The sequence below is a fragment of the Sceloporus undulatus genome, chromosome 3 (genome assembly GCF_019175285.1).
Source record: "Sceloporus undulatus isolate JIND9_A2432 ecotype Alabama chromosome 3, SceUnd_v1.1, whole genome shotgun sequence".
Lineage (NCBI taxonomy): Eukaryota > Metazoa > Chordata > Lepidosauria > Squamata > Phrynosomatidae > Sceloporus > Sceloporus undulatus.
Window position 1 is genome coordinate 160169243 of NC_056524.1, and position 27794 is coordinate 160197036.

At 40.8% G+C, this 27794-nt stretch overlaps 2 protein-coding genes across 2 annotated transcripts in view; both read right to left on the minus strand.

Annotated features, from left to right (window-relative positions):
• Window positions 1-791: 791 nt before the first annotated feature.
• LOC121925880 (elastase-1-like) lies at window positions 792-9746 on the minus strand. The gene is made up of 6 exons (XM_042458451.1): window positions 9614-9746; window positions 6971-7080; window positions 5220-5314; window positions 4291-4568; window positions 2822-2988; window positions 792-995 (listed from the first exon to the last, which is right to left on the minus strand). Exons 1-6 carry the CDS (start codon window positions 9708-9710, stop codon window positions 792-794), a joined length of 951 nt encoding a protein of 316 aa, XP_042314385.1. The 5' UTR covers window positions 9711-9746.
• Window positions 9747-17995: 8249 nt separating this feature from the next.
• The window catches only part of GPRIN2 (G protein regulated inducer of neurite outgrowth 2), a 40011-nt gene continuing 30212 nt past the window's right edge, over window positions 17996-27794 (minus strand). Inside the window, exon 3 of the mRNA XM_042459184.1 lies at window positions 17996-21165. Coding sequence (XP_042315118.1) covers window positions 19373-21151 — 1779 coding nt within the window. The 5' untranslated portion in view covers window positions 21152-21165 and the 3' untranslated portion in view covers window positions 17996-19372. The remainder of the gene's footprint in view (window positions 21166-27794) is intronic.

A 27794-nucleotide genomic window follows, 5' to 3' on the forward strand; every position in this document is an offset into this window, starting at 1 on the left:
AGGGAGGTTAAAGCGGTCTCAAACTGGATTATTTCTGCAGGGTGGTTTGGACCTTAATAAAAAAATGGAGCCCCCCCCCCCCCAAAAACCCAAGTCAACTTATCCACAGGATCAATGCTGTATTTAACTCTTTATTGTTTAAATAAAGGAACCGTTTCCATTAGAAAGGCAGGAGCCTAATCTGTTCTGGAAGCCCTGCTTTCTCATCTATCCAATCTTTAGGTTGAGCGTGAACAGTTATGCCTGCTGGGATTTTGTAAATTCTTCGCCATGATTTTTCTTTACTTTGTTCTTTACATCTTTTGTTACATGCTCCTAGGTTTCACCCTCGACTTCTCCACGAGTCATATCCAAATCCATAATTTTGGTCTCAAACCCTGCCCTTGGCTTATACATGAGGTCGACTTATAGTTGCACATATACTGTATCCATCCTTATTTTAGCTGAACTAAAACAGTGAAGAGTCTTGGGGCACCTATAAGACTTGACAGATTTCATTTGGCAATGAGCCTTCTTGGACTGTGATTGCCATCTGGTTTCCATCTGATGAAGTGGGTTGCACTGCAGTCCAGGAAAGCTGGGGTTCTTCTTTCAAGCAAGGCCAATCGTGACTTATTCACAAGAAGTAATGACTTGTGATGCCCCAACTTGCCCTGTAATTTTAAGGTAGATTGTTGTCTGGACCTGACAAGATGGGTTCAAATCTTGTTTCCTAAATCTTATTCCCTGTATTAAAATAAGCACAAGTCACTGTTTTTATAAAGTATTTTATTGTTTTTATAAAGCAAGTCCTAGGCTTGCTTTGTCTCTCTTATCTTCATAAAAAAAAAGTCCCGCTTCCTGACCGCTTCAATCCAGGGAATGTATGCAGATGTCCTGGTAAAGACAGTGGGCTTGTTCTGCACCTGGCATCCGACTGGTCCAAAGCTTACAATTCCGTGAACTTCCCAGGTATCTCTCTCCATTTGGCAAAGAAGTGGGCCGCCCGAGTCTCCCTGGAAGAAGAAAAAATGGCTCAAATGTTGAAACTGAGTCTTCTGAGGCCAGTGGTAGGAAACAAGTGTCAGCCTAGTGTCACCAGCCTCGTGGTGATGGCAGGAAATCACTCACTGAACAGGACTTTCCCCACTTTTAAAATGTTTAATAGGGTAAATCAAATCAAATGAATCAAAACCCTGCTGTGGAAGGCAATAGCTTTTTCCTGTTGTGCCATGTCTTCAGTTAGAATTACTTTCCCCTTATGTATGTTTTGATAGGAAAAAAGAATGTCAACAGTCTACAATATGCAGATGACACCACACTATTAGCAGAAAGCATCGCAGACATGGAACAATTACTAAAGAAATTCAAGAAAGTGCAAAGGCACTCCTAAACGTAAAGGAACCAAAAATAATGACCACGGAGGATTTACACAAATTCAACCTCGGTACCAAGGAAACTGAAATATTAAAGATTTCCCAAACCTTGGAAATCAGACATGAAATCAGAAGAAGGTTAGAAATGGGAAGGGCAGCTAGACAAAACCCTAAAGTGTTCAGCCATACAGCTGAACATTAAAGTCAGAACTGTCCAAACCACTGCATTCCCCATCACCATGTACAGATGTGAGAGCTGGACATTGAAGAAAAGGGATAAGAAGAAAATCAATTAATTTGAGATGTGGTACTGGAGAAAAGTGCTAAGGATACTGTGGACAGTCAAAAAAACAAGCCAATGTTTCCTAGAACAGAACAAGCCTTAAATACCCCTAGAAGCCAAGATCACTAAATTGAGACTGTCATACTTTTGCCACATCATGAGAAGGCATGAACCATTAGAAAAGACAATGATGCTAGGAAAAGTAGAAGGCTAGGCTCAATCAGGGAGGCCATGGGCCTGAACCTGCAGGACCTGAGCAGAGAGGTTGTGGACAGGGGGTCTAAAAAATGTCTCATTCACAGGTTCACAAACAGAAAGGTCTTTTCCCTAGATCTTTATGTTTGTAATACTGTTTTGGTTTTTGGTTTAGGTTATTACCTTTATGTTTAGATCATTCACAGGGCCGCCAGGAGTCAAAGGCGACTTGAAGGCAGCTAAAACATAATACATGTTTGCTACAAGTAGATTCATCTTAAATACAGCAAACAGGAGCTGGGGGCAGAGAATAATGGAGTGAAACCAGGCAGCTGAAAAGTTAAGCTATCTTCCCCCTAGTACTGCCAGGAACTGAAAATTTCCCATCTACACCTGGCACTTATTAACCCTCTTTAAAAAAAATAATCAAATGCTATCTGGAGAGTATTCAGCTTGATCTTCAGCTAGCACAGTAATGTATACCACACTGGCAGGAGCTCAGCAGTCAGAGCATGGTTTGCTTTGAGCTTCAGCACTTTAAAAATGTGGGCAGTGTTGCATTTCCCCCCTATATATACTCCTACAGACATGTTTCATCCCTACCAGTTAATATACATAGTACTGTCCGCATCAAACCTCTGCTTGTAATTTTATACATATGGATAACACATTGCTCTTCCATTCTTCTGGAAAACATTAGCGTAAAGAGAAGGGTCACAGGAAAAAATGTCAGATGACAGTGAAGGAATGATGGATGCCTTGTAAAATGTGAATGAGCCAAGTGTAACAATTCCACATTAAACGTCTAGACTAGAGGAACTCTTGAAGGAAATGTACGGACCTCTACATTGATCCTCCTCTGTGTGAGTTATGAAAGGGGGGAATAAAATATGTAGACACTGCAGCAGAAATACTCCTTCTTATCCAGGGATGGACAAGAGGTAGCTGTAACATAGAGAAGCCCTGAATTAACAACTGATTTTAATACCTGACAGGCTGCTGGAGACTGTGTAGTATCTCTCAATCCAGCACAGAGCATCGAAGACTGGATTTTGGCTCCCCAGAATTTCTTGAGATGGCATGTTTTGAAATCAATAACTGGTAAGTTGGCCTGGTTCAAAACCTCAGATAGAGTGAAGTTTTCTTTCCCACCTTCAATACATAAAATACAAGAAGAGTAATAGCAAGCTATTAAATTTAGATGAAATGCTTTTATTAGGATTTTATTTTCATGGGTCTCTTCCCTCCCTGAGTACAGTAAAACTGAAAAAGAGAGAACGAATAACTGTGGGAAACTCACACATTTCTAATTTCCCATTTTTTATATCAGTGGTGAGAGTTGCCATAGCCAGTGGTTGTATGTGACTCTTTGCAGGGCCCAATATACCCTTTGGCTCCTCAGCCCCCCTCCAATACCTCATTACATATATCCCCTCCAATCTTTGCCAATAATAATAATAATAATAATAATAATAATAATAATAATAATAATATCCTGTTTCTCAACAGAGCCCTGGAGCGTGCTCACCTTACTCTTTGTGTTGCCATTACAAATTTTGTAATTACTACACAAATTTTGTTGTTCTGTCCCTTTGAGTTGTTTCCAACCTATGGCAACCCTAAGGTTTTCTTGGCAGCATTGCTACACAATTAAGACAGTTTCTATGTTCTTGATCTTTTATGCAATTATATGTTGCAAGAAACATAGGACTGCTGGGGGAAAAACAGCAGTTCTCACCTATTAATATAGAGTTATTAACATGACTTTTCCTGCTTACCTAGAGTGGGTAAAAGTCTTTTCTTGGTGACCAGGCAAAGCAATTTTAGAAAAACAGGGATGTGGGTGCCAGTAGTATTTTCAGTTGTATGAGCCCTGCATAGTTTTTTAGAGCCCTGCATAGTTCCTTCCTCCTCTCCTTGACTATTAGACACAGAATAAGTTATACACAATAAAAAGACATCCCTCAATACAGAATGTAAGGAATGCCTTTTTATTTTATTTTGGATCCCTTGAAACCAATTGAATACTCAGACCTGGCCATGTTTTGTATCCCAGTGATTTTCATTATTGAAATCTAGATAAGAAGTGGCACATAACCTGGTCTTCCATATATAGTGTGAAGTGTACAAATATCTAAATAGGTTGTCATCAGGGGGGGAGGCAAAATGAGGGCATAGTACCCCCATAAGTATTCTGTCCCTCCCACATTAAATTTTCCTTCAATCCCAACATTTCTAGCATTGCAGAGAGAAAGCGAGAGTCTGGACAGCATCCACATCTAGAACTGTTGTGTTCCCTTAATAACTTTGCCTGCCCTTTTTCTTTGTTCCAAGGATGAAAATGAGGAAAAGATGCCTTTGAAGTAGGATCAGCAATGTGATTAAGAGTAATAATAGCATGTTTTTGTGCACCTTCTCATTGTTACTGTGTAGTCTGAGGTACCCTGAAATACCTCTTGTGCCCCCCCCAACCAGTCACCCAGCAGGAGTGCCCTGGATGGAGAAAGCTGTCTCTCTTTGGCAGGCACGCATAATGGATAAACCTGTTGGCCGTAATGTCTCCCACAGACTTGACCAAAGCAATGTCATACTCCAGATCATTTAGCTGAGGATAGTGGAACTGTTCGTGTCGATAAATTCGTTTCACGCGGTAGCTTCTCTGTGTGGATTCAAGGTAGTTCAGATTATGCTTGCCCAGGAGAATTCGCCAGTTTGTGACATCTTCTGCTGGCCCCCTAAAAATGAAGAAGTGTAGGATTGGGGGTGCAGAACAATATGATATCCAGGGTACTTTTTCCCTCCCTCCGTTCTTGTGTCTAAATCTCCATACTAAAGTGGCTGGCAAGTAGGGCTGCCACAGCACAGCAAAGCTGTAGTTACCCAAACATGTTTATTTGCACAAAAAGGTTTCCTACACATTTCAAGTGCAATTCTCCCTCGGGGCAAGTTGATAAAAGCCATTCCATGGCAAACATAGGTCCCCAAACCTGTTAGTGTTTTCTTTCTTTCTTTCTAAATGTCATGCTAAACATAGGGGTAGGGGATGGAGGAAGTGAGTTGAAGACAGAACAGTCAGGAGGTGTTTCCCCTTTCCCTTGCTCTTTATTCTTCCTTTCCCATGACTCCTTCAATTGTTTTTCTCCCATTAAGGCTCCACGACCAGGAAGACAAACCCAGCTAGGGAGAAAATGGCACAGGAGGAGTAATTGTGGGAGATATGTGTGCATAAGAGGGCGAGGGAAGATGGAGGATTAATAACCTCTCTTCCTCCAACATCATTGCAAAAGAGGGTTTTCACAGAGCATATAGCTTTGCACAAGCTGGCCACGATATGCTGCAGTCTCATTTATTGACCTCCAGCAATCCCCACCTGATGCCAAACTTACTTCTGGAAGCAATGAGCAGCTGTGAGAACCCAACGTTTGTGGATAAGAGTGCCACCACATACGTGAACGAATTTGTCACTCGGTCTAGAGCGAACCTGGGGGGAAATGAATGCACAAAACTCATCTAAGTTATAGAGGCATGGACAGGGCAAAAGAAAGTGTGTTCCTTAATGGGAGTGGGTAACTATCATCCATTGCCATAAGCCATACAGATCAAGAGCACCTGGAAGGCCACAGGTTGGCATCCCTGTTCTGCAACACAGTAAGCATTACTTTTAGAAGGGGAAGCTTTTCTTTCTTTCTTTCTTTCTTTACCAGGCAGTCCTTTTGCTTTGAGATCTACACAAGTGGGACCTGCAACAAAACACTGCAGCGTGAAGCGCTCCTGTTAAGGATTCCAACAAGATATTCTACCCCGTTTTCTCCTCCTCTTGATTTCCTGTCTCCTTATCCATCACCTCCAACAGTCAGCCCATATCTGGTGAATGTTGGAAAATGTGAGCTACAGTACTGGCTCTCCCAAGCGGATTAATCATATTGGCAAGGCAGAAGCTGAACAACGAGACCCATGCACACTCACCCACAGGGTCTAGGAGAGAAAGAAAACTAGCTTATCTCTTCTTTGTAAAACATATAAAATAGCTTTACTTTCAAATACATATATACACTCATCCCTCCATGTTTGTGGCTTTGATATTTGTGGCTTTGATTATTCACAGATTTGATTAATATGTTATCTCTAGGAATCTCTAGGTCCTCCAGTGCAATTCTCTGGCCAACTTTAATTAAAAGTTGCACTGGAGGACCTAGAGATTTCTAGAGAGAATACTCTACTAGGCCTTTGTAGCTCCTCCAGCACAGTTCTATGGTCAGTGTCTGTCAGATGTTGACCACAGAGTTGCCCTGGAGGACCTAGAGATTCCTAGAGAGGTGTCCTCTCAGGTATTATTTGCGGGTTTTCCATGATCATGGGAGTCTTGTGCCCTTAACCCTAGCAAATATGGAGGGACAAATGTACATACTTTTATGGAAGAGAGACTGGGAAGAGAGACTATAAGACTTTTTCAAATGGGCAAAAGGGATGGGAGCATAGCAAAATGCTCCCTCTGAATGAAAAGCAGCTGGAAAACTCCTCTTTATTCATGGGATAATGGTGGGATTATCGCAACATTGTCTGAAAATCTTCGTCCAATCATGCGACACCGACTGGGGCATCCTGCTATGCTCCCATCCCTTTTGCTCATCTGAAAAAGTCCTATGGCTGAGGCAGGAAAAAAAAGTGTGTAGAAAAGCAAGCAAACAGGAAGTCTGCAATTATACACAATAGCAATTCATAAATATAGGCATGGAAAGGCTGCTGACTCTAACAGTGAACACACTTATTGCTCTTTAGACTGTTTCTGGTTGTTCCCACTAAGAATTCCCCACCCCAATATATATTTCATGGTTCTGCAAATCTAAGGGTTTCTCCATGGTTGCTGATGCATCATTTTTGAGCTAAGATGTTGCTGCTTTATGGAAGGATTATCTCTTAGATAATTACAGTACACTACAATTATAAGACTGTAGTTGTGGGCCTGTACTAAAGGTGATACTCCTGAATTGAAAACTGCCATAACCAGAAATTTGGACAGAAAACAGGTGCTACTTCTTATCTTCAGAAACAGCTCAACTGATTGGTCTGAAACTGGGCAATGTGGGAGAGGTATGTGCGAAGATGATCATGAGAATTACTGTTTTAAACCTTGTACCTGTAAAGAAACTTGCCAGGGCCAAGAATGAGGTCTTGCTTCCTTGCCTGCAACAATCTTTGCAAAGATGTTAGGTTGGAAGTATGCAACACCACAATTTTGGGGCCAGTCTAAAAAGGAAAAGGGAAAAAAAATTCAAAGTGATTTTTGAACCAGTATTAAATGGTTTCAAAATGTGTCATGAAGAACACCAATTCCTCCAACAGTTCACAGATGACTACCAGAACTCATGTGGTCAAGCAATATCAGAGTGTGGTCAAGATTCATGTTATTCATGGGGAAAAACAAGTTAGGAGAGGTTGGAGCAGTTTACTTTTGCCTGAGCATACAAGGAAAGGCATACCTTCTTCCCTCCCTCCCCAAACTGTGTTAAGTGAGTTATACTTTTGCATTTGAATTCAACTGAAATGAGCTGAAGACAAAGAAGGAAACTGGGATGTGGGGAGAAAAAATGGGATATTTTAAAAACAGGTGAAAAAGTAGGACAACAGAGAATTAAGTCAGACCCTCCCAGCCAAATCAGGATGGTTGGAGGATATGGATTAATCCAATCTGCCTGTGTCTTCTCCAAAATGCATTATGAAAAAGTCTGGAAAACACAGCAACCCATAGTATTGAGCCACAGCAGTGGTGTCAAACTGCATCAGTTCTGCAGTGTAGATGTAGCCTAAGATTTAATGCATTGATACTGCCCCACTTCATATGCACTCACAAACAGCATGGTCCAAGCTACTGGACAGTGTGCATGAATAAATGAAACCAAATAGGTAGACACTATTGCAAAGGGTTGCTGGCTTCATGCTTATCATGAAGATTTCCATGCTTGACATGATTGATGTTCTCTTCTTTAGGCAGGGTTAGAGCAACTCATGATGTTGCTTTCTTCACTTACACAACCTCTCCAGAATTTGATTGTACTGTGAAGGTTGTGGCATTGTGCAGTGGTATCTAGTGGCACCAGATTTCAACCTGACCCTTCAATGTGCTGTCCAAGGTGCTGATCATATGGGAAGGATTGGAGTTTGGCACCTTGGATCGTTCCTTTCACGTTTAGACTAAAAACCAGCGGGCATTCTCTGCTCCACTGACATGGGAAAGCACCAGCCACAGTGGGAATATGACTGCCATACTAGACTTCTGTAGGCATTTGACCTTCTATGTTGACTAAATACTCAATGAGAAGGAAGTACGCTAGCTTCATCCTGCTCCTCCTCCTGATACATTTCCATTGCCCTCTATATGTGGGGGTGGCCTCTTTTGAAGAGGGGAGTCTATTTTATCTGTCGAGGCTCTCAACACAATTGGGAATGCTAAAAAACAACAACAACAGTGTTCTCCACTATGTTGACATCTTTTAAGGAAAGAGGAGATCCTCCTCTTCAGAAAGTTGCCCTAGATGTTTAGGGTGGGATAAAGTAGGGTGGGGTAAGATGCTCATCTTACAAGCCTATTTAGTCAACACAGAAACTAAACATTTGAAGAAGGTAATTGTTGCAGTCTGATATTCTGCTCTGTGATATTCAAGGATTTGTCTCTCCATTTTGGTAGGGCTGTAGCAAGATCTGCTGTACTGTTGAGGGGACCTGAACTTTCCTAAAATGAACAAAACACGTAAGAAAAGAATAAACTTAGATTGCTTATTGAACATTTGGACAGAGTCCAAGCTACCCAGTTTTCTTTCTACCTGTAAGTAAACAAGTTACAGACTTTTATTTTTCTCCTTCTTTAATGATATATGAAAATGCATGGAAAGGAGATAGAGATAGAGACAAATCTTTCAAACTTCTCCCGTGGCTATAGCCTTAATTTTGACAAACCAAAAACTGTTTGTTTGAAATGTGAAACTTTAGTCAGAAATATTCTGGGAACATCATTTGTCAAATAACTAAGTGAAAGTAATCACTTGTGACGATTGTTTTCTTCCCTAACTCGAAAACGTCAGATCTGAGAGAGACACTGCAGCAAAAGGGGAAAGCACTGAGTGCCAGAATCCAGCACTTAGCAGTGGGGATTCCCTCTGTCTTTTCTTTTCCCAGCTGCAAAACAGGACATCTACACAGAAGATGAGCCAAGGTTTATGCCCTGAATCTTGCATATATTCAGCATATTAAATCTAAACCACTCTTCTGTATTCACATGAGCTTGATAAAAGCCTTACATTCTGAATTTGTGCAAGTGTATCCCAAGGTAAGTCTAAATGTTGTTGTTGTAGTTGTTGTTGTTATGTTAGTGCAATTTAATCTTGTCAATCATCCCAGCAATTTAAGGCTGCATACATGGTTTCCACTCTACCCATTTTATCCTCTCAACAATTGTTATTCAGTCTAAGGTCCCCCTATTAAGCCTCATGGTTCAATGGAAATTTGAACTCAGGCCTTCCCAATCCTAGCACATAGGAGTGCAGTCTTAATCTGTATAGCTCTATGAACATTTTAGGTCATTTTTCTGTTTAACTACAGAAAGAGAACATTCTCCAATCACTTTATTTCTATGCTACAAAAAAAAAAATCATTCCTGGTGTTATTTCTGTGTGTGAACCAGCGGTTAAAGGCACTGGCATGAGGCTAGGAAAGACACACAGATTAATCTTAATGCCCATACATAAATTATAACCACCACAAAGACATTTGAGTTCCATCTTACCTAAATCGAGGTGTCTGGGATGAAATACCATGTGAGGCAAGGAAACCTTTGCCAAAAGGAGCACCAAAAACAGAAGAGCAAAACTGTCTAAAACCATTGCCCTCCCAGTGTGGAAGAAAATGACTTGACCCAGTGAGTGTACAAAGGAAAATGAGTTTGTGCAAGGCACTGTGAATCTCATCGCTGAATTCAGTGAGAGAGGGGACCACAATCCCCGTTGCTTGTTTTCGCCTTTACTGTTAATAAACAAAGCACAGAGGATCAAAACAACAAGGCCTAGATGCTTCTCCCTGTGACTCACTCCTTTTTAGGACTAGCTGTAGGAGGGCTGTTCTAATCAGCAATTTTACACTGAAATGCCCCCAAAATATCTATAGAGCACCAGCAAGACATGATTGTATGCAGAGTTCAGAAAAAAACACAACTTATTTTGGACTACACCTTCCATAATCCCTTTGTCCATGCCAGCTGCAGCATTCTGGGAGTTAAAGTCCAATTAGTGAACTTTTTTGAACTCCGGTTACATAGCCTTCCACTGTGTCTGTATTTGGCAGAAACAGTCCTGATTAATCTCTTTCTGTTTCACTTTTTAAGCTGCTTTTACAATGTTCCCAGTTTGTTTCCCCTCCTCCCTTTGTCCCTGGCTTATTTCAGTTACTGCAAACTGAGTCCAAAGTGCAGAAGAAGAGGAGTGGAGAGGGCAGAATCATGCCGCCCTGATCATATCCATGGAAGGGCGGGATATAAATAAAATTTATTATTATTATTATTATTATGCCCTTCGCAGTAAGCTCAAGCAAAAGCAGACTACTGCAGTCACTCCTAATTTGTGTATTCTTCTTTATTAATATCTTTTGCCATCTTAATCACATTCTGATGTTCCATGGCTGCATATATCCTGGTTTTTGTCTGTGAAATATTGGAGGGCATATGGTTGCCTGTGTAGGGAAAAATGAAATGCACAGATATAGGATGGGGACACCTGGCTGAATGAGACTACGTGTGAAAGGGATCTAGGAGTCTAAGTAGACCACACGTTGAACATGAGTCAACAGTGTGATGCGGCAGCTAAAAAGGCCAATGCAATTTTAAGCTGCATCAATAAAAGTATAGTGTCTAGATCAGGGGTAGGCAACCTTTTTGAGCCGGGGGCCGGGTTGCTGTCCCTCAGACAACTGGGGGGCCGAAGCCAAAAAATAAATAATTAAATATTTTTTTAAATATTTTTAAATAAATAAATAAACCAGGACAAATGTAGGACAAAATTTTCAAATGGTGGACACTTTTTTTAAAAAGTGGAGGACACACGAAAAAATTTGCTGATTTTTAAAATTTTTAAAATATAAATGCATGTTTCTGAGGCTTCTATAGACAATTGCCCCTGCGTGCGAGAGGCCAAAGGCTCCGGCGGCAATCTTTGGCAGGACCGGGCTGGGGCCAGTCCCAAGGCCTCGCCGGGCCGCATCCGGCCCATGGGCCGCAGGTTGCCTACCCCTGGTCTAGATCAAGAGAAGTAATAGTGCCACTCTATTCTGCTCTGGTCAGGCCCCACCTGGAATATTGTTTCCAGTTCTGGGCGCCACAATTTAAAAAGGATGTGGAGAAACTGGATCGTGTCCAAAGGTGGGCAACTAAAATGGTGAGGGGTCTGGAAACCATGTCCTATGAGGAATGACTCAGGGAGCTGGGGATGTTTAGCCTGGAGAAGAGAAGGCTAAGAGGTGATATGATAGCCCAGTTTAAATATTTGAAGGGATGTCATATTGAGGAGGGAGCAATTTTGTTTTCTGCTGCTCCAGAGACTAGGACCCAGAGCAATGGATGCAAGCTACAGGAAAAGAGATTCCACCTCAACATTAGGACGAAATTCCTGACAATAAGGGCTGTTTGACAGTGGAACAAACTCCCTCGGAGTGTAGTGGAGTCACCTATCTTGGAGGTGTTTAAGCAGAGGCTGGATGGCTGTCGGGGATGCTTTGATCATGATTTCCTGCATGGCAGAATGGGGTTGGACTGGGTGGCCCTTGTGGTCTCTTTCAACTCTACAACTCTATGATTCTAAGTGTATGTATATGTGTACACAAACTGCCCCTGCTTTTTTAAAAAACTTTGCCTGGCATTTCTTTTAGCCCCTTTGGATGGGGCAACCGCACGGTCTGGAACCCTAGTATGTAATGGCAGCAACCTGATGGTGGCGTCCCATCCGCATGGCCACCATTTTGACATAATGAACACATAGTGTTTGCATGTCACAGTGTATCTGTTACATCATGAGTGTGCCATTGGTGCACTCGTGGCGTAACCTGGGCACCAGTAAAAGAACCCTGAAAAATGGGTTCTTTTAACTCCAGAGGGATGTTGCATGGTCTGGCAGCTGTGGCGTCCCTCTGGAGTCAAAATGGGCACCTGCAGATCGCCGTTTTCAAGCGGTCTGTACCTATGATTCTATTTTAAGTGCCATGACTGCATCCTATGGAATTCTGATATTTGTGGTACTGGGTAAATATAATTACAGTATTGAGCCAAAGTACCTTAAAGGCACCAAATACTTTGTCTAATCTTGGAAGTGAAGCAGAATCAGCCCTGTTTAGAATGTGGATGGAAACTGCCACGGAATAGCAGGTGCTGTAGGCCATATTTTAGAGGAAGGAACTGGCAAAACCACCTCTTGAGTATTCCTTGCCTAAGAAAACCCTATGAAATTCCTGGAGGCCTCATATGTCGACAGGTGAGTTGAAGGAACTTATACACACACACACACATATAGAATTAGCAGCCAGAGAACTCTAGTGCCTCATCATACCACAAGTCCCAAGATTCAACAAGGTGCAACCATGCCTCTTAGAGCAGAATCATAGTGACACAGCTGTGTAGTGTGAAAGGGTCCACAGTCATGGATGGACTCACGGGAGTAAAATTTTCCATAAAGATGAGGTCTTCATAGAAAGATCTGTCTCTTATACTCATCAAAAGTATACCAATGAGCTGCAATGGCATCACATGCAGTGGTAACTCATGGTGTCACTACCTTTTTTGTCTTCCTCCCATACTATACCATACAGAATCCTTAGTAAATAAAAAATTGTACTAAGGTTACTACTAAATTGTAATTCCCATATATCACTGAATGTTATGGTAATAGTTGTGGCACAAACAAAAAAAGTATACCTTTTAAATGCACAGCATATAAATTTATGGGTTATGAAATATTATAGAGCAGAAATATTGGACTTCGAACACTAGGTGGAGTGACGAACCTTCTTGAAGCCTGCAAAGGCAATTTAATTCACTGGCTGCTTTTGACCCAGATTCATTAAATTACACGGTCTTTAACTGCGGTGGGGAGGGGAGGTTAGAGAGACCATAACATCTCAGCTCAGTTGTGCATCTGAAAAGGCTGCCACATAATTGGTGGTATGCTGGTCACAGGGCTAGCTTTTAGTTTTTGCCCAGTTGTCTGTGATCAAATCCGTTGGAACTGGTTTCTCGGTTCTGTTCTTTAGTGTCAGTTATTCTTCAAACCTTGCTTAAAGTAAAGCATACTCTGTGATCTGTTGGGAGGCTGATAAGCAGAAAGGTGACATCTGGTTAGGTTATATATTAGTCGGGATTAATGCATCTAAAGACTCACAAGCTGCAGCTCAGGCCTTCTGCTGCCTCCTTGCATTGACCCTCATCTGCACAAGTTTTGAGAAAGAGAATTGAAATATCTAGAGGTGGCAGTAAAAGGACTCTTTCTCACCCACAGATAGGCAGCTGGAGGTCCAAGGTTTGTACATGGCCTTTGATCTGATAGCTTGTGGCCCTCAGCTTAACTTCAAAAGCTATCCACAAGTGATCAGTTCAATCTGTTTTCTGTCACTGTTCAATAGCCAGTCCCCAAAAGTCTTGGTTGCATTCAGACATGACCAAGACATGGGCTGTGAATGGGCCAGGGAATGGAGACAAAGGGGTAGTAAAAGTGGGACCATGGTTTCAGTAGGGAAGAAATTGCCTCCCTCAAAAGATACAGATATTGCTATTCACCCCTGCAAGGGACAATGTTCAGTACAGTGTTGCAGCATCTCCCTCACACACAAAACTTTTCAAAGACCTGACAGTATTCAGAAGTAACAAACAGGAAATGTGCACATTGTGCTTCTATACATAGATCTCCCAAGTCGCTGTCATCAGCAGGCCCTGTGCATCCTAGGAGATGCAACAGGATGCATTAGGCCAGTTATAACATTTGTGTACTGTCCTTTTGCCCATTGAAGTCAGATTAACCATAAAGAGAGAACATACAGATCTTGGAAAAGTCACCCTATTTTGGTCAACTGCTCCTAGTGCTGGCTGGGGGAATTCTGGGAGTTGTAACCCTTCCAAACTCTTGTATATCAAAGATGAAAGATGGGTTAGGATAAGGGGGTTGTAACTGGTCAAAGGCAACCCAGGTAAGCAGGGATTTGAACCCATTTTCCCCCAGTCCAAGCGCTTATCCAGTGCACCACATCAATGACATTACAGTAGCATTGCTACAAGCTCAACCTGCTTGTTCCCACCATGTCCAGAGAAAAGGAGAAATAGCTTTTGACTTTCCGTTCCCAATCACAGTGCAGCATATGTTCCTTCTACAGGGCATTCCTCCCCTATAGCAGCTTAGTCAGACAGGACATGCTAGCTCGAGGCTTGTCAAAGTCCACCACATGTGATGATACACCCACTTCTAAAAAATATTTCAAAGGATAAACATAATCTGGAATAGCAGGTGGATCAATCCTTGGCAGAGAAATATGAGATTTCATGAGCCAGCATGACAGATAGAATTATGATAATTATGATAGATAGAAGTATCCATGGTGCAGACTCTATATTGCAGAGAAAGCATGTAATATTCATAATGCAATGTCTATGATGTAGTGATAATGCTTGTAATACTGGAATTGGGTCATTCATTGAAGTTACAATGTGAAACATTTAGAACAGATATAAAGAAGCACTTCCTTACACACAATTTCCAGTCTACCACAAGATGTAGTGACTGGCAACAACTTGAAGGGATTTAGAAAAATGCATGATGGATAAGACTATCAGGTGCCATTACATGTGACTGTTACCCATTCCTTCCTGGTGTCAAAAGTAGTATACCTTGGAATACTAGTGCAGGTTAAGTCTCCATTATCTGAAACACTTGAGACCAGAAGTGTTTTGGATTTTGGGAGAGTTTGGAATATTTGCACATACACAATATCTTGGAGAGGGGACCCAGGTTTAAGCATTACTTTCATTTATGTTCCATATACACTTTAAACACATAGCCTGAAGTTAATTTTATACGCAGTATTTTAATAATTTTGTGCATGAAACAAAGGTTGTGTACAGTGGATCATCAGAAAGCAAAGGTGTCACTATCACAGCCACCCATGTGGATAATTTTGGATTTCAGAATTCCAGATAAGGGATACTCCACGTGGCTAGCGAACACAATCAGAAAGGAGCTGGTATACTCACATCCTGGCTGTAGGCTTCTTTCATAGGTATTTGGTTGACCACCATGGAAACAAGATGCTGAACTAGATAGGCTTTTACTCCTCTCCAGTGTGGAACTAGATGGGCCTTTGTTCCTCTGTGGCGTGGCTCTTTTTATGTCCTTAAATCTGTCAGAAAAAATAAAGCCACTCATTGAAAGCTATTGTTGCTGTTGTTGATAGCTGCCCTTGAGTCTACTTCGAGTCATGGAGACCCTGTGGATGAGACATCGCCAAGAATCCCTGTCCTCCACTACTATGATCATTTCCCTTGGATGATGTTTGATCCGAGGTACAAGAAATCTCTGACGATTTCAGTTTCCTCATTGTCTAATTCAAATGTATGTAAGTCCTCCATGGTCATTATTTTAGTTTTCTTTATGTTCAGCAGCAAGCCTGCCTCTGCACTTTCTTCCTTGACATTCCTTAGTAACTGTTCCAAGTCATTGATGTTTTCCATCAGTAATATTGTGTCGTCTGCATATCTTATGTTCCTTCCTCCCATCTTCACCCCTCCTTCTTTTGAGTCTAGCCCTGCTCTTTGTATGATATTTTCTGCGTACAAGGTGAACAAGTATGGTGAAAATATGCAGCCTTGCCTGACTCCTTTGCCTATTGGAAACCATAGCACTTCTCTATATTCTGTTCTGACAGTGACCTCTTGTCCTGAGAGTAGAACTATCAAGTGTATTGGCACTCCCATGTCTTTAGGAACGCTCCATAGCTCTTCAAGATCTATGCAGTCAAAGGCTTTACTATAGTCTATAGAGCACATGCTGATTTTCTTTTGGAATTTCTTGGTTTGCAAACATCATATGTTTGCAATGTGGTCCCTAATTCCTCTCCCTTTCCTGAACCCTGCTTCTATGTCTGGGATTTTTCTATCCTTGTATAGTTTGTGTCTATGTTGCACAATTCTGAGCACATGGGAGATTAATGCTATGACCCTATAATTGCTGCAGTCTCTAGTGTCCCTTTTTTGTGGATGGGGATGCATATTGAGCATTTCCAGTCTGTTGGCCAGCATTTTGTTTCCCATATTTGTTGGCATATTTTAGTTAACACTAGAGTAGATTCTGTGTGTGTGGATTGCAGCAGTTTGGTTGGTATATCATCTGTTCCTGATGATTTATTTTTCCAAATTTCTCTTAACATTTTTTCCACCTCACTTACTAGAATTTGGGATTCATCTTCATATGGTTCTTCAATCCATGTGTCTTTCATTTTTTCATCTCTTTTATATAACTCTTCTGTATACTGCATCCAGCTTCCTCCTCCTCCTCCTTGGTCCTGTAGTTTGTTCCTGTTGTTGTCATATAGCATTCCAACTTTTGGGTTGAACTTCCCTTTAATTTCTCTTATCTTGCAGAAGATATCTCTCGCTTTTACTTTTTTATTATTTTACTTTATTATTTATTTCAACGGTTCTGAAATGTGTGCATTTATGTTGCCACCATTAAATAACATGGACTGCAATCATCTGTGTTTTTTAGTATCTGCAGGTGGGACCGGGGAAAAAACCCCTATCTATACAGAGTCCCATTGTAGTTTCATATATCATAATTTACAGTTACCTTGTTTTGGTAAACCATAACTAAGACTAATCAGAGTTTGTTTCATAAAACAATGCTGCAGTTAGTCAAAGGTTGAAGCAAAAACTTCCAGACTTCTCGCAGCCATGCTGGAAATGGAAACGAAGAGGGGAGCACAGATCTCCCCTCACAATGCTAAACTATGGTTTAGTACAGGCCAGGGATGAAAAAACTGTGTGTCTCCAAATATTACTCCCATTGTGTCAGAGGATTGGCCAAACTGCCTCATACAAATGGGGTCCATAAAGATCTGGAGGGCCACAGATCCCAATTCACTCAAGGGCTGTGTTGTGTGGAAATACAGCCAATAAGTAGATAAAATATAGGGTTTTTCCTCCCAATCCCCTTCACTTTTCTTTTGCTTTAATCAGTTTAGTAGAGCAATAGAAATACAGGCATATCTCAGTTAATAAAACTTCTAATGGTGAAGCTCCTTTTTATAAATGATCATCCAGCCCCACATTTATTCCTTATCTTGTGTCTAGATGGAAGGGTTTTCAGTAGTATTAGCATCGGGAACATGGTGAAGGAAGGCTGGAGAAACACAGACTTTCAGTGTTGGATCACAGCAGTGTGTCTGTAGTGAGCAATGCAATAAAGCCTGAGCTGGGAAAGAATGGGATTGTACTTTAGCTAATCTTGCAGTAGCTGTTATCCTCCCTACAAGAGAAATAGCAGGTGTCTCCAGAATCCCTTACTGAGCATGCATCAACAACAAAACAGAAAGAAAATGGAACAGCAGATAAGCTTGTTTTACCAGCCAATCTCCAGCATATTAAAAAAGTATAGATCACTAAGTTTGGCCACCAAAACAGAAACGTGGAAGCTGATGGAAAAAGTAATCTCTGAATATATTTTGGAAGAAGCCTTCAGGTGATCTCTAGAAGGTACAAAATGCTTTTGTCTGGTTATGCAAGGCATACCATACCTGGATGTTTCATTTCATAAATGCATAATGTTAATTTGAGGGCAGGGATGAGTTGCTGAAACATGTTGAAGTGCTCTTCTTTTTTTGTGATGTAGGAACTGATCTTCATCCTTTTCATGCTATTTGTTACCAAATTTTCAATTAAAGTAGTAATGTCTAGGAACACATCTCCTTTGTTAACTAGGGCATGCCTGTATCTTTCAGAGATATACACTGTATATGCAACGCAAGCCTAAAGACCTACAATACACAAAATAAATGAAAATCTGTTTTATTTGTTTGTCTCAGTGAGCAAGATGTTGGACTCATTGTTTTGCTCTCCGTCTTCATCAGTTGTTTCCTGTTTTTGTCCAGGGAACAGCAGCTCAAGAGTATAATTACATATCATTCCAGGAAAACCAAAGTAGCCATATCACAGAATGATAGATCAACCCAAGGGTAAACATTCATAGTAAATCAGACATTTGTGACTCATGACAGTATCTCTGGTAACACTGTACATTTGTGTCTTGGTAACGGTGTAAGCATGGAGTCCTTTGGGCTTTCTGTAATTTCTCGTGGCAAAAGAAACTGCAGAGGATGTTCTGCCAAAGTGCCATATCCATAGGACTACACAATGATTTGCAGTGCATTCAGTATAGAGGAAATTCATAGCACACAGCAGTTTAATTCAATAAACTATCTAGTAATAAGGAGAGTATTTATTATGCTTTTTTCATAAATAAATGCATCTGTGTAAAAGTATAAAATGTATTTCCACTCCAGCATTAAAAACTACAAGCATGACAGAGTAAACAAAATGTAGAGATCAAAGATTAACACTAATGGATAAACAAATGAATAGTTTCTATTTTTTTTTTTAAAAAAAGACGAGATTTTCCAGAGTTAATTGATATACAGGGAAGGACAATGATATGCCACAAGCTGTCAGTCATTTAGAAATAGTAATCTTTGAAGTATTTCTTATTCAAAGGTAGATCAGAAGGGCTAAAATAATCCCATATTTAAAATTTAGTCATCTAAAATCAACAATAGTGCTTTCTTTCTTTCTTTCTTAGTTTGCATTCCTGCTTTCTGAGAGCAAATCTACCTGCTACTCAAAATTAGGAGTCAGTGCAATTCTGGTCTCCTTGATGTAAGGAACACAAACCAATGTACAGAGCTCTGAACTAGGTGAGAGAATAATAATATATCAATTTATTTAATTTTCACAGAAAAAAAATAGCTGCCTTTCCAAAGTTCAATGAGATGTTAATTAAACACCAGATAAAGTAAAATACCAACAATACAAAAACTAAGAAAGCAGTTGAAATAAAATCCTATAGACAGTCTGGTCAAAAGCTAGATGGAAGAGGTATGCCCTAAAATTGATTTGGCCCTAAATTAATTAGACCATTATGACCAATTCAAATTGGATTCTGTATCTGATCAATCTCAGTTGAGTGCAGAGGGAGCAGTTTTTAAAAGCCCAACCAATTTAAAATCTGAAGTGAAACAGCCCAGAATTTAACTACATAATTCTAAGTAAGGTGTAGATAATCTCTCGGGGATGTGTACTAAAAACAACAACAACCCTAGAGCCTCTGCCTTGTAGGACTGTTTTAGATCAGTTCACTTTCCAACTCTGTTCCAAAGGGACTCTGTAATCTGTACCAACTTCAGGGTACAGTGTTTGTTTGAAACTGGGATCTCTTGCACTATCTCTATAGGTCTGAACATCACCTAGGAAAGTTTATTCGACTGCTGAGCTGGAACGGGCACAGCAGCTTGGAGGTCTTAGACAATACATCATTGTTCTGAAAGACGTTTTCTTTTCCTCTTTCACTGGCAATTCCTCTGTACTTTTCCTAGAGACTGGCTGCGATGGTTCTGTCTGGAATTGTTCTATCTGAATCTCAAGATGCTTCTGAATAGCCAGCCCAAGAACTTCAGGATCAACAGCAGCACCATAGACCTCCCAAGTCATGCCTTCATCATCCCATCTCACTTCCCGCACTGGAGACTTTTCACCCTCTGCCTCTGGTTCCAGATTCACCTCTGGGAAGACGTGAGGGTGGCCTTCTGTAAAAACAGAGGGGCTTGTGGCCACAGACTTACATTCACTTGTTGGGAGGGTTTGTACCTCTACATCTTTGCATCCAAGTGGAGGTCGCAGTACCTGGGTAAGGTCATTCATGGAGGTCATAGTCCATGTGTCCTTAGTCTTTGTGACTGTATGGATGCCATCTTGGTGGCTATTTAACACCACATACATAGTCTTCATTTCCTCTTGGCCCCTCTTTGCTTGTGCACAAGGCTGGGCATGTAAAATGTGTTCCCCACGCATACTGCAATAACTCAGTATGCGTTTTGCATCCAGACCTGACTCACTCACAGATGACACCAACTTTGGAAGGGTTGCTGTTTGAGTAGCAGGCAAAGTTGGACAATACTCAGGGTGGACTTGTTCTTTTCCCGATTCGCTCACTGAGCAGACCAATCTTGGGATGAACTGAACAGAGGGTATTGGCAAGGAATGGCAGTAGGCCGGAATAGTTCCCTCTACCTTCATAGCAGAATCCTGTCTTATGTTATAAGGAAAGGCAGTATTGTTATGAATGGCCATCATGCCAGGAGGGTACATACCTGTCGAAAAGTTACTATACACAATTCCACCCTGAGCATACATCGCTCTGTTTGAGAAATTATCTCCAGGCATATGTGATCCAAGAAAATTTGCACAATATGTTCCTGGATCTGGACAAACAGTAGCATTGTGTGCTAAGGTATTATTGTCAAATATATTAGTTGGCACACTTTGGTCTCTAGATGAATTTGGGACTTGGTTCACATGACTTTGAACACCTGGGTTATTTTCATATCTGTCTGATCCATATCTCGGTCTTGCAAATGTTACATTGCCTGGAGAAGTAACATAACCACTATTAGAACCCATGGCAGAGTAGGTGGCACTTGTCTCCTTCTGGGAAGCTGAACTCGGTTGCTTGCAGCTGCATGTCAGATCAGAAAGGCTTCTCTGAACGGCAGCTCCCAGTCCATCCATTGTGCTCCCATGTTGCAGCTGTGTGCCAGAGGCTGAAGACACATTCTCAACAGTGCTGCTCTTGATGTGTGTTCTAGTGCCCATGTCTTCTGCAGATGCTGGCGATTGGTCAACGCCCAGGAAGTGGCTAATGCTTTTTGTGGTACTCTGTGTGCTATCACTCGGTGACAAGCTGCTCACAGTTCGGATGGTGGATGCAATTTCTGAATGAGTGGACGACCATTCAGAGCTAGGGGTGCTTTTGGCATCACTCTCCCTTGTATGGACTTGGCAAGCAGAACTGCTGAGGCTCTTTCGGAGCTCCTGTCTGCTGTTGTGCTTCTCTTCAGAACCCATTCGCCCAACACTGGCCAAACTGGAGGAGCTCTTGGAAAGAGGCTGGTAATTTAGACTCAGAGTACTGTGGCAGACAGAGTTTAAGGTTTCCTGATGGGAATGGGCATGGAGCTGGTAGTTGTTAGTTGCCATGGCAAATGGGAGTTCTATGGAAGGAAAAGACAGACAATTAAAAACCATTTAAATTTTCAAAAGCTTTGGTCACCTTCTGAAATGAATTCATATCTTTATCTATCACAGATCAGACCTGGCCATTTTAAATAGCCAAGAGCTGCAAGTTCTACAGGGGACATGGCACTAGGTGAAATCCTTTCTCATGCTTTCAGTAGTATTTATTTATTTATTTCAAGGATTTACATCCTACCTTTCTCCCACAATGGGATTCAAGGCAGGTTACAGTAATTTAAAAAGATAGAAGTAAAAACATTGATTACAAAAGTAAAAAACATTATTAAAATTAAAACATAAAAAGAAACAGTTGTGGAAAACAGCAAAGAAAAAAAACAAGAAAACAGTGAAAACATTTAATAGCAGCTACAAAACAGGATTTAAAAAAATCTGAAATCTTTTGAAATGCCACTGTGTCATAGTTAAAACCAGTTAAAACCACAAAAAAGCATTTACAGTACATGACACAGTGGCATTTCAGTAGATTTCAGATTTTTTTGAAATCCTGTTTTTAGCTGCTATTAAATGACTTCAATGTTTTGTTCTTTTTCCTTTGCTGTTTAATGCCACTGTTTCTTTTTATGTTTTTAATGAAATGGTATCAATATTATTTTTCTTGAATTCTTAAAAATTAATTTGTGTGAATGCCATTTTGTAGGTTTTTTAAACCAAAAAAACCACTGAATATAAAGCTCCTTTAAAAATAAATAAATGAGAGAATGAATTTATTTACGGCACATGGCCAGCACCAAAATATAGCAAAAATACAAAACATATAACACCAAGTGTACTGCTGTAGCACAAGTATATCAACATTCTACTGTACTCCGAACGGCGATGTGTACCTTCTATACTGTATATCCAAGCAGAAGGGGAGAATGCCCACAGTCCCATTCCCCATAGCATCACAAAATTCATGCATTATTATAAGACATTGGCACGTCAACAGTCAGATACCACATCCTCATTCCGTAAAACCTTTTCAAAATTTAGGAAATTAAAAAAAAATATTGGCATAGTTATACAGTTATCAACAAACTTTTTCAATGCCATATCTGTGACATTTTATATAAAATGGTATAAGGATAAAATATGTAAAAACAGTAAGATGATGGCTCATTATGGCCAAACTCTAAAGCATTCTTACTTCATCTGTATTAAAAAGTTTTTACGGCAGATAATTGCAGCTGCAAAGAACTTGGCAACTTTTATAGTTACCAGTTCCTTGCGGTCTGAAAGAAGATAATGTACATAAAATTGCTCATTTCTGCCAGGTAGGTGTTGTAAAAGAGGGAATATATATTTATGGCACGAGATTCTATATAAAGGGGGCATCGAAAAAGAACATGACCAATTGATTCAACCTCCTCAGAGCCGCAGGGCCATAGTCTGCACTGATAGGGTATCTTTTTATATTTGCCTTCAACTACGGCTGACGGAATGATATTAAATCTTGCTAGCATAAATGCTCTTCTAAATTTGGGGATGTTCAAGTTATCAAAGTATTTGGCATGTATGAAAACTCTTTCAGTTTCCCCAATTATGGGGTAAAGAATTGCTTTGCTTTTGTGGGATTGTAGGTCAATATCTTTAAAAAATAAATAAATTGATAAATAACTAGAAGAGTTGCTTGACATAGAGAATAATTTAAACTCACTGTCATGAAAATAAAGGTCACTCTCATACTGCACAATTATAGTGCTATGATCCCATTTTAACTGCCCTAGTTCTATCTTACAGAATCCTGGGATTTGTAGTTTAGAATGGGACATTTATAATCTTCACCTGTGCGTGTCTAAAGTGCCTTACCTGTGCATATGTTTCTTTTGTCCCTTAAAAATACACATAGATACACAAAACCCCAACATCTTTCAGACCTGGGTAGTCAGGCAAGTGGCCAAAACACATGGCATTCTCTTAGACAGCTGCAGGAATTCTAACAGGTACTATTGCTGATAACTGCCTTGAATTTCACTTTAGCAAACAGTAATAGGCTGAAATCTTATTGAGTAGTTATGAATGCATAAACAAGAGTTACACCTCGTATTCACCATCACTACCTATCCATTGTTTAGGGAATACATAAGGACTGTGAAAGTCTCCCAGTCCCTACATATCAGTCAGCAGCTGCTGTGACAGGGGTCTGTTCCCCTGTCGCTCAGGAAGCTCCCCTTGTGAGAGCAATCTCTGTTGCATGGGAGGATTGTGACAAGCACCCTGTTTCTGTCTGTGTCAATAGAAATCACTCACATGAGGGGCCCCAGTAATATTAGTCAGCCATTTTCTGAATGATGGGAACAGATACCTGTCAATCACAGAGGCAGTGGGGATTAAGAAGGTTGGGTTGGGATTCACTATATAGCTACGCAACTTCCATGGTTACGTAACAACACAGTATGTAAAGGAATCTGGTCATAATCACTACTCTGCACCAAAGTCTGAACGTATCCTTTTAAATTACCCACAATGTTATGGAATGATGCTTTATCTGGAGCACTGTGGGAAATTTCAGTCATGGTTTGCCATATCAAGGACTCTTCCAGGACCCCCCATGATATAGAAGGGAACCCACTGGAGAACCCTGACTTTGTGGAGGGCCTAGTCAAAGATAAAACCAGCCCTTCAGATAATACTTCAACAGTTAATGTGTATCACCTTGTTTGTTTGAATACCCTCCAACTCTCCTGATTCGGCAGGAACAGTTCCAATTAATCCTTTCTTGTCCCAGTTTCTCAGTTGCTTTTAAAATGACCCTGCTTCTCCCTCCTTCTCCCACATCCCACCTTAGTCCTCAGCTAACTTTAGTTGCTCCAAACTGACTTCCAAGTGCGAAAGTAGTTTGTATCCAATTAACTCAGCAGCCGGGAGAAGAGAGAAGGGAGCAAAATCCTGCCCTTCCCAGTAGGATCAGGCAAAAGCAAACCTCTGCAGCGTTTCCTATAATGTGTGTGTGTCTCCTCATTAATAACTTCTTCCATTTTGACCATGCTCAGATGTTGCTTGGCCACATGTATTCCAGTTTTTAATGAGAAGTGTTGGAGGATGTGATTCTGTGTACCTCTGTGGGCCAAAGAATAATTTAACTTTGACTTCATCCAGGAACAGATATGGTTCTGGGTTATTTTTGACCCTGTCTCTCCTACTACAATAACCACTCTAGGTACTCTATTGGAACATGCTCTACTCTTTACCCTAAGACAGTGGCAGGACTCATGTGGCCCTTCGGATGTTGTTGGATTGAAATCTCAGCAGAATAACCAAAGATGAGACAAACTGGGAGTTGCAATACAATAACCTTTTATGGAGTGTGTGATTTCTACTCTTGTCTTAAGCATTATCAGGCATTCTGAAATCACCTGTGATGCCATACCTCTCTTATGCAGAACCCTCGCTCACTCTATAGACCTCATCTGCTCCCCTAGATCACATATGAAATGTAATCGAAAGGTTGGAGGAAGTGTCAGTGTTGCCTAGCATCAACATTAACCTTAACATTACTTTTTAAAAGGATGCTTCCATTTCTAAATCTGCAAGAAATCTGCATCTGGGCACAACAATCAAGGAATCATATCATTTGAAGCAGATATGTTATGACTTATGAGTACAAAATAGTTAGACAAGCAGAGGAAGGATTAGGATAGAAATGGAATTAACATCCACTATTTTTGGCTTAGCTTCAGGAGGGGATCTGGAATGCTTTTGCTAATTCCATTGAACTGCTTTGCTTGAAACCAACAAGTATGTGTATGTGTTTTCTGTGAGTTATGATTAAAGCAGTGACCTACTTAATGCCAATTTAGCACCTAAATATTAATAGATACTGTTTTAATACCCCATGCTGATTCCTGAAATTCTGTGATTAAAAATAATAACAATCAAAGGAACTAGAGTATTTGGTGTTAGAATTGGGAGGTGTTTCTCAGAACATGTGGCATTGTGTGTTATGATTGTCATTGTTACTGTCGTTCTCATTCTTAAGAAAAACCTTTGAAAAGCTCAGCATGAACACTAATAAAAATCTTGGGTAAAGAGTGAACATAGGCAAAGTTTATCTTTGACATATGAAAATAAATCTGTCACTGACTATTCAAACAAATCCTGACCCTTTCACAGACTCTTTCACTGAAAGATGAAGCTCCTTCATAATGGCTGGGGGGGGTCCAAAATAAAAGGTACACAGAGACCCCCTTTTTAATTTTAAGAAATAAAATGGCTCTCTGTTTTACAGGTCCTGTGGTGGTTTCAGCATTGGACTACAAATCCGAAGATCAAGATTCAATATACACTCAGTCATGGAGACCCCTGGGTGACTATGGGTGACTCACACATTCTCTGCTCCAGAAAACCCTGTGGTAAGTTGGAAATTACCTGGAGGCACACAACAACAACAAAAACAAGAAGTCTAGACTAGGGACTCAAATTAGTCACTATCATGCAACCAGAACTACCTCACAGCATTGTTATGAGAATATATATATATTTATATGAGAGAGAGGAGGCCCATATAGCCAAAATACCCTGAAAGCAGAGCTCCTGTCTGATCTCTGAAGCTAAAGTCAGGCCTGGTAAGTTAGGCCAGTGCATCTTAGGGCCCGAACAGACAGGCCAAAATGAAGTTGCTTCGGGCCACTTTGGAGGTATGCTGTTTAAATGCTGCATGTGTCCTAATAGGCCAGAAACCGCACCAAAGCTACGCTCCAGTCCTAAGGACTGGTGCGCGGCTTTGGCGCAGCTTCTGGCCTCTTAAGATGTGGTGTCATTCAAACAGCATACCTCCAAAGTGACCTGAAGCAGTTTTATTTTGGCCTGTCTGTTCGGGCCCTTAATCTGTCTGCTGTGGCAGAGCAGCAGGGTTTTGTCCCCAGTGTGCCAAGAGCTGGCATCATATTTGTGTCCACTGACTACAAACTGCTTATTTCCCGGGAACAATGTGCAGGCCAACAGCCGATTCCTCATCGACCAGCACCAATTCATGGACAAAACATAGAGTAGCACTGCAATAGACTATATTCAGAGAAGGCAATGGCAAACTTCCTCTTGCCAAGAAAACCCTATGGTAGGATAAGATGGACTCAACTGAATGGCACAAAACAAAAACAACAGTATACACTAGCTTTCAGTCCTTGAAGAAAAGAAAGAATATACAGGATTATTGTTGTTGTGTGCCTTCCAGTCATTTCCATCTTATAGCAACCCTAAGGGGAATCTAGCACAGGGTTTTCTAGACAAGATTTGTTCCAAGGGGGTTTGCCTTTGCCTTCCTCTGAGGCTGAAGTAGTGTGAATTGCCCAAGGTAATCCAGTGGGTTTCCATGGCCAACCAGGGATTCAAAACCTAGTATCCAGAGTCTTTGTCCAACACTCAAATCACTTTGCCAGGTTGGCTCTTTGTTTAACCCTTCCCTTAGTTGCACCCTCCTCCTGATGTCAGCAGCCTGGTGAATGCACAGTGGAGATTATCAAACAGAGAAAAAGGATGGGAGAGAAAAAAGATGCTCTTGTCCTTATTGTGGAATTGTGCGAAGATTAACACACAATGTCCTGCAACATCACACTCATCCCATTCTTCTCCTGTCAATGAAGTGGAATGGTCCTGTAACTTTTGTTCATGGGAAACTGTTGTGAATACAAAGTTACTATTCCACTTCATTGACGGGAGAAGGACGGGATGAGCATGACATCATGGGCTGTTGTTCGATAATCTTTGCGCAATCACATGATAAGGATGGGAGCATCTCATTTCTCTCTCATCATTTTTCTCCGTTTGATAATATCCAGTGTTGAAGGCTTAATTTTTAAAGTGCTATCTGAGGTGCTGATCCCTACCTTTTAAACAGATGCAGCAACTTGGATAGTACCTTAAGGTTTGTACTAGTCCTGAGTTGATACATTACCTGACTGGCATCAGAGCTGCCACAGCCTCCTGTCTTTTTTTCCCTCAATCAAAACAGATCTCAAAATCTCATATTTGAACTTTAAGTGGAAATCAATGGGTGCTTATGATAATTCTAGGGAGACAATTTATATTGGGAAAATGGCCTCTCATTCATTGCAAGTTCCCCAGTCTGCAAAGCAGCTAGCTAATAAAGAACCACCCCTCTCACTGGAAATCCTGATTTCCAGAGGCCAGTGTTTCTCAGAGCACATGATCAAGTGCTCACTAATTTAGAATCTTAGTGTTTAGTGGGAATATCAGGATTGGGAAGTCACCAACTGTGATCCACCTGTCCTTCCAATATGAAAGCTGCAACACTCGGTGAAGTGACTACAGTGCCAAGAATCCTCCAGACATGGTGGAACTCTTGAACATGAAAACACATTTCATTCAGTAAGATGTAAGGTGTAAAACTGGAAAACTGGGGGGGGGGTGTTAGATTATTGTTCCCAGAATAAAAATCACCAATAAAAAATAAAATCACCTTTTCAAGATTTGCTAAGCTGTAGCCCCCCAAGCCAGAAATCCCTTAGATCATAAAACAATCTATCCTTTTAATGAGTCTGATGATGTAAACAAAAGAGCTGGCCATGTCTTGTGATGGTCACAAATCTTCATTGTCTTGTTGAACATTCACAGAAAAGGCAGAGACCCCCTTTCCCCAACAAAACCA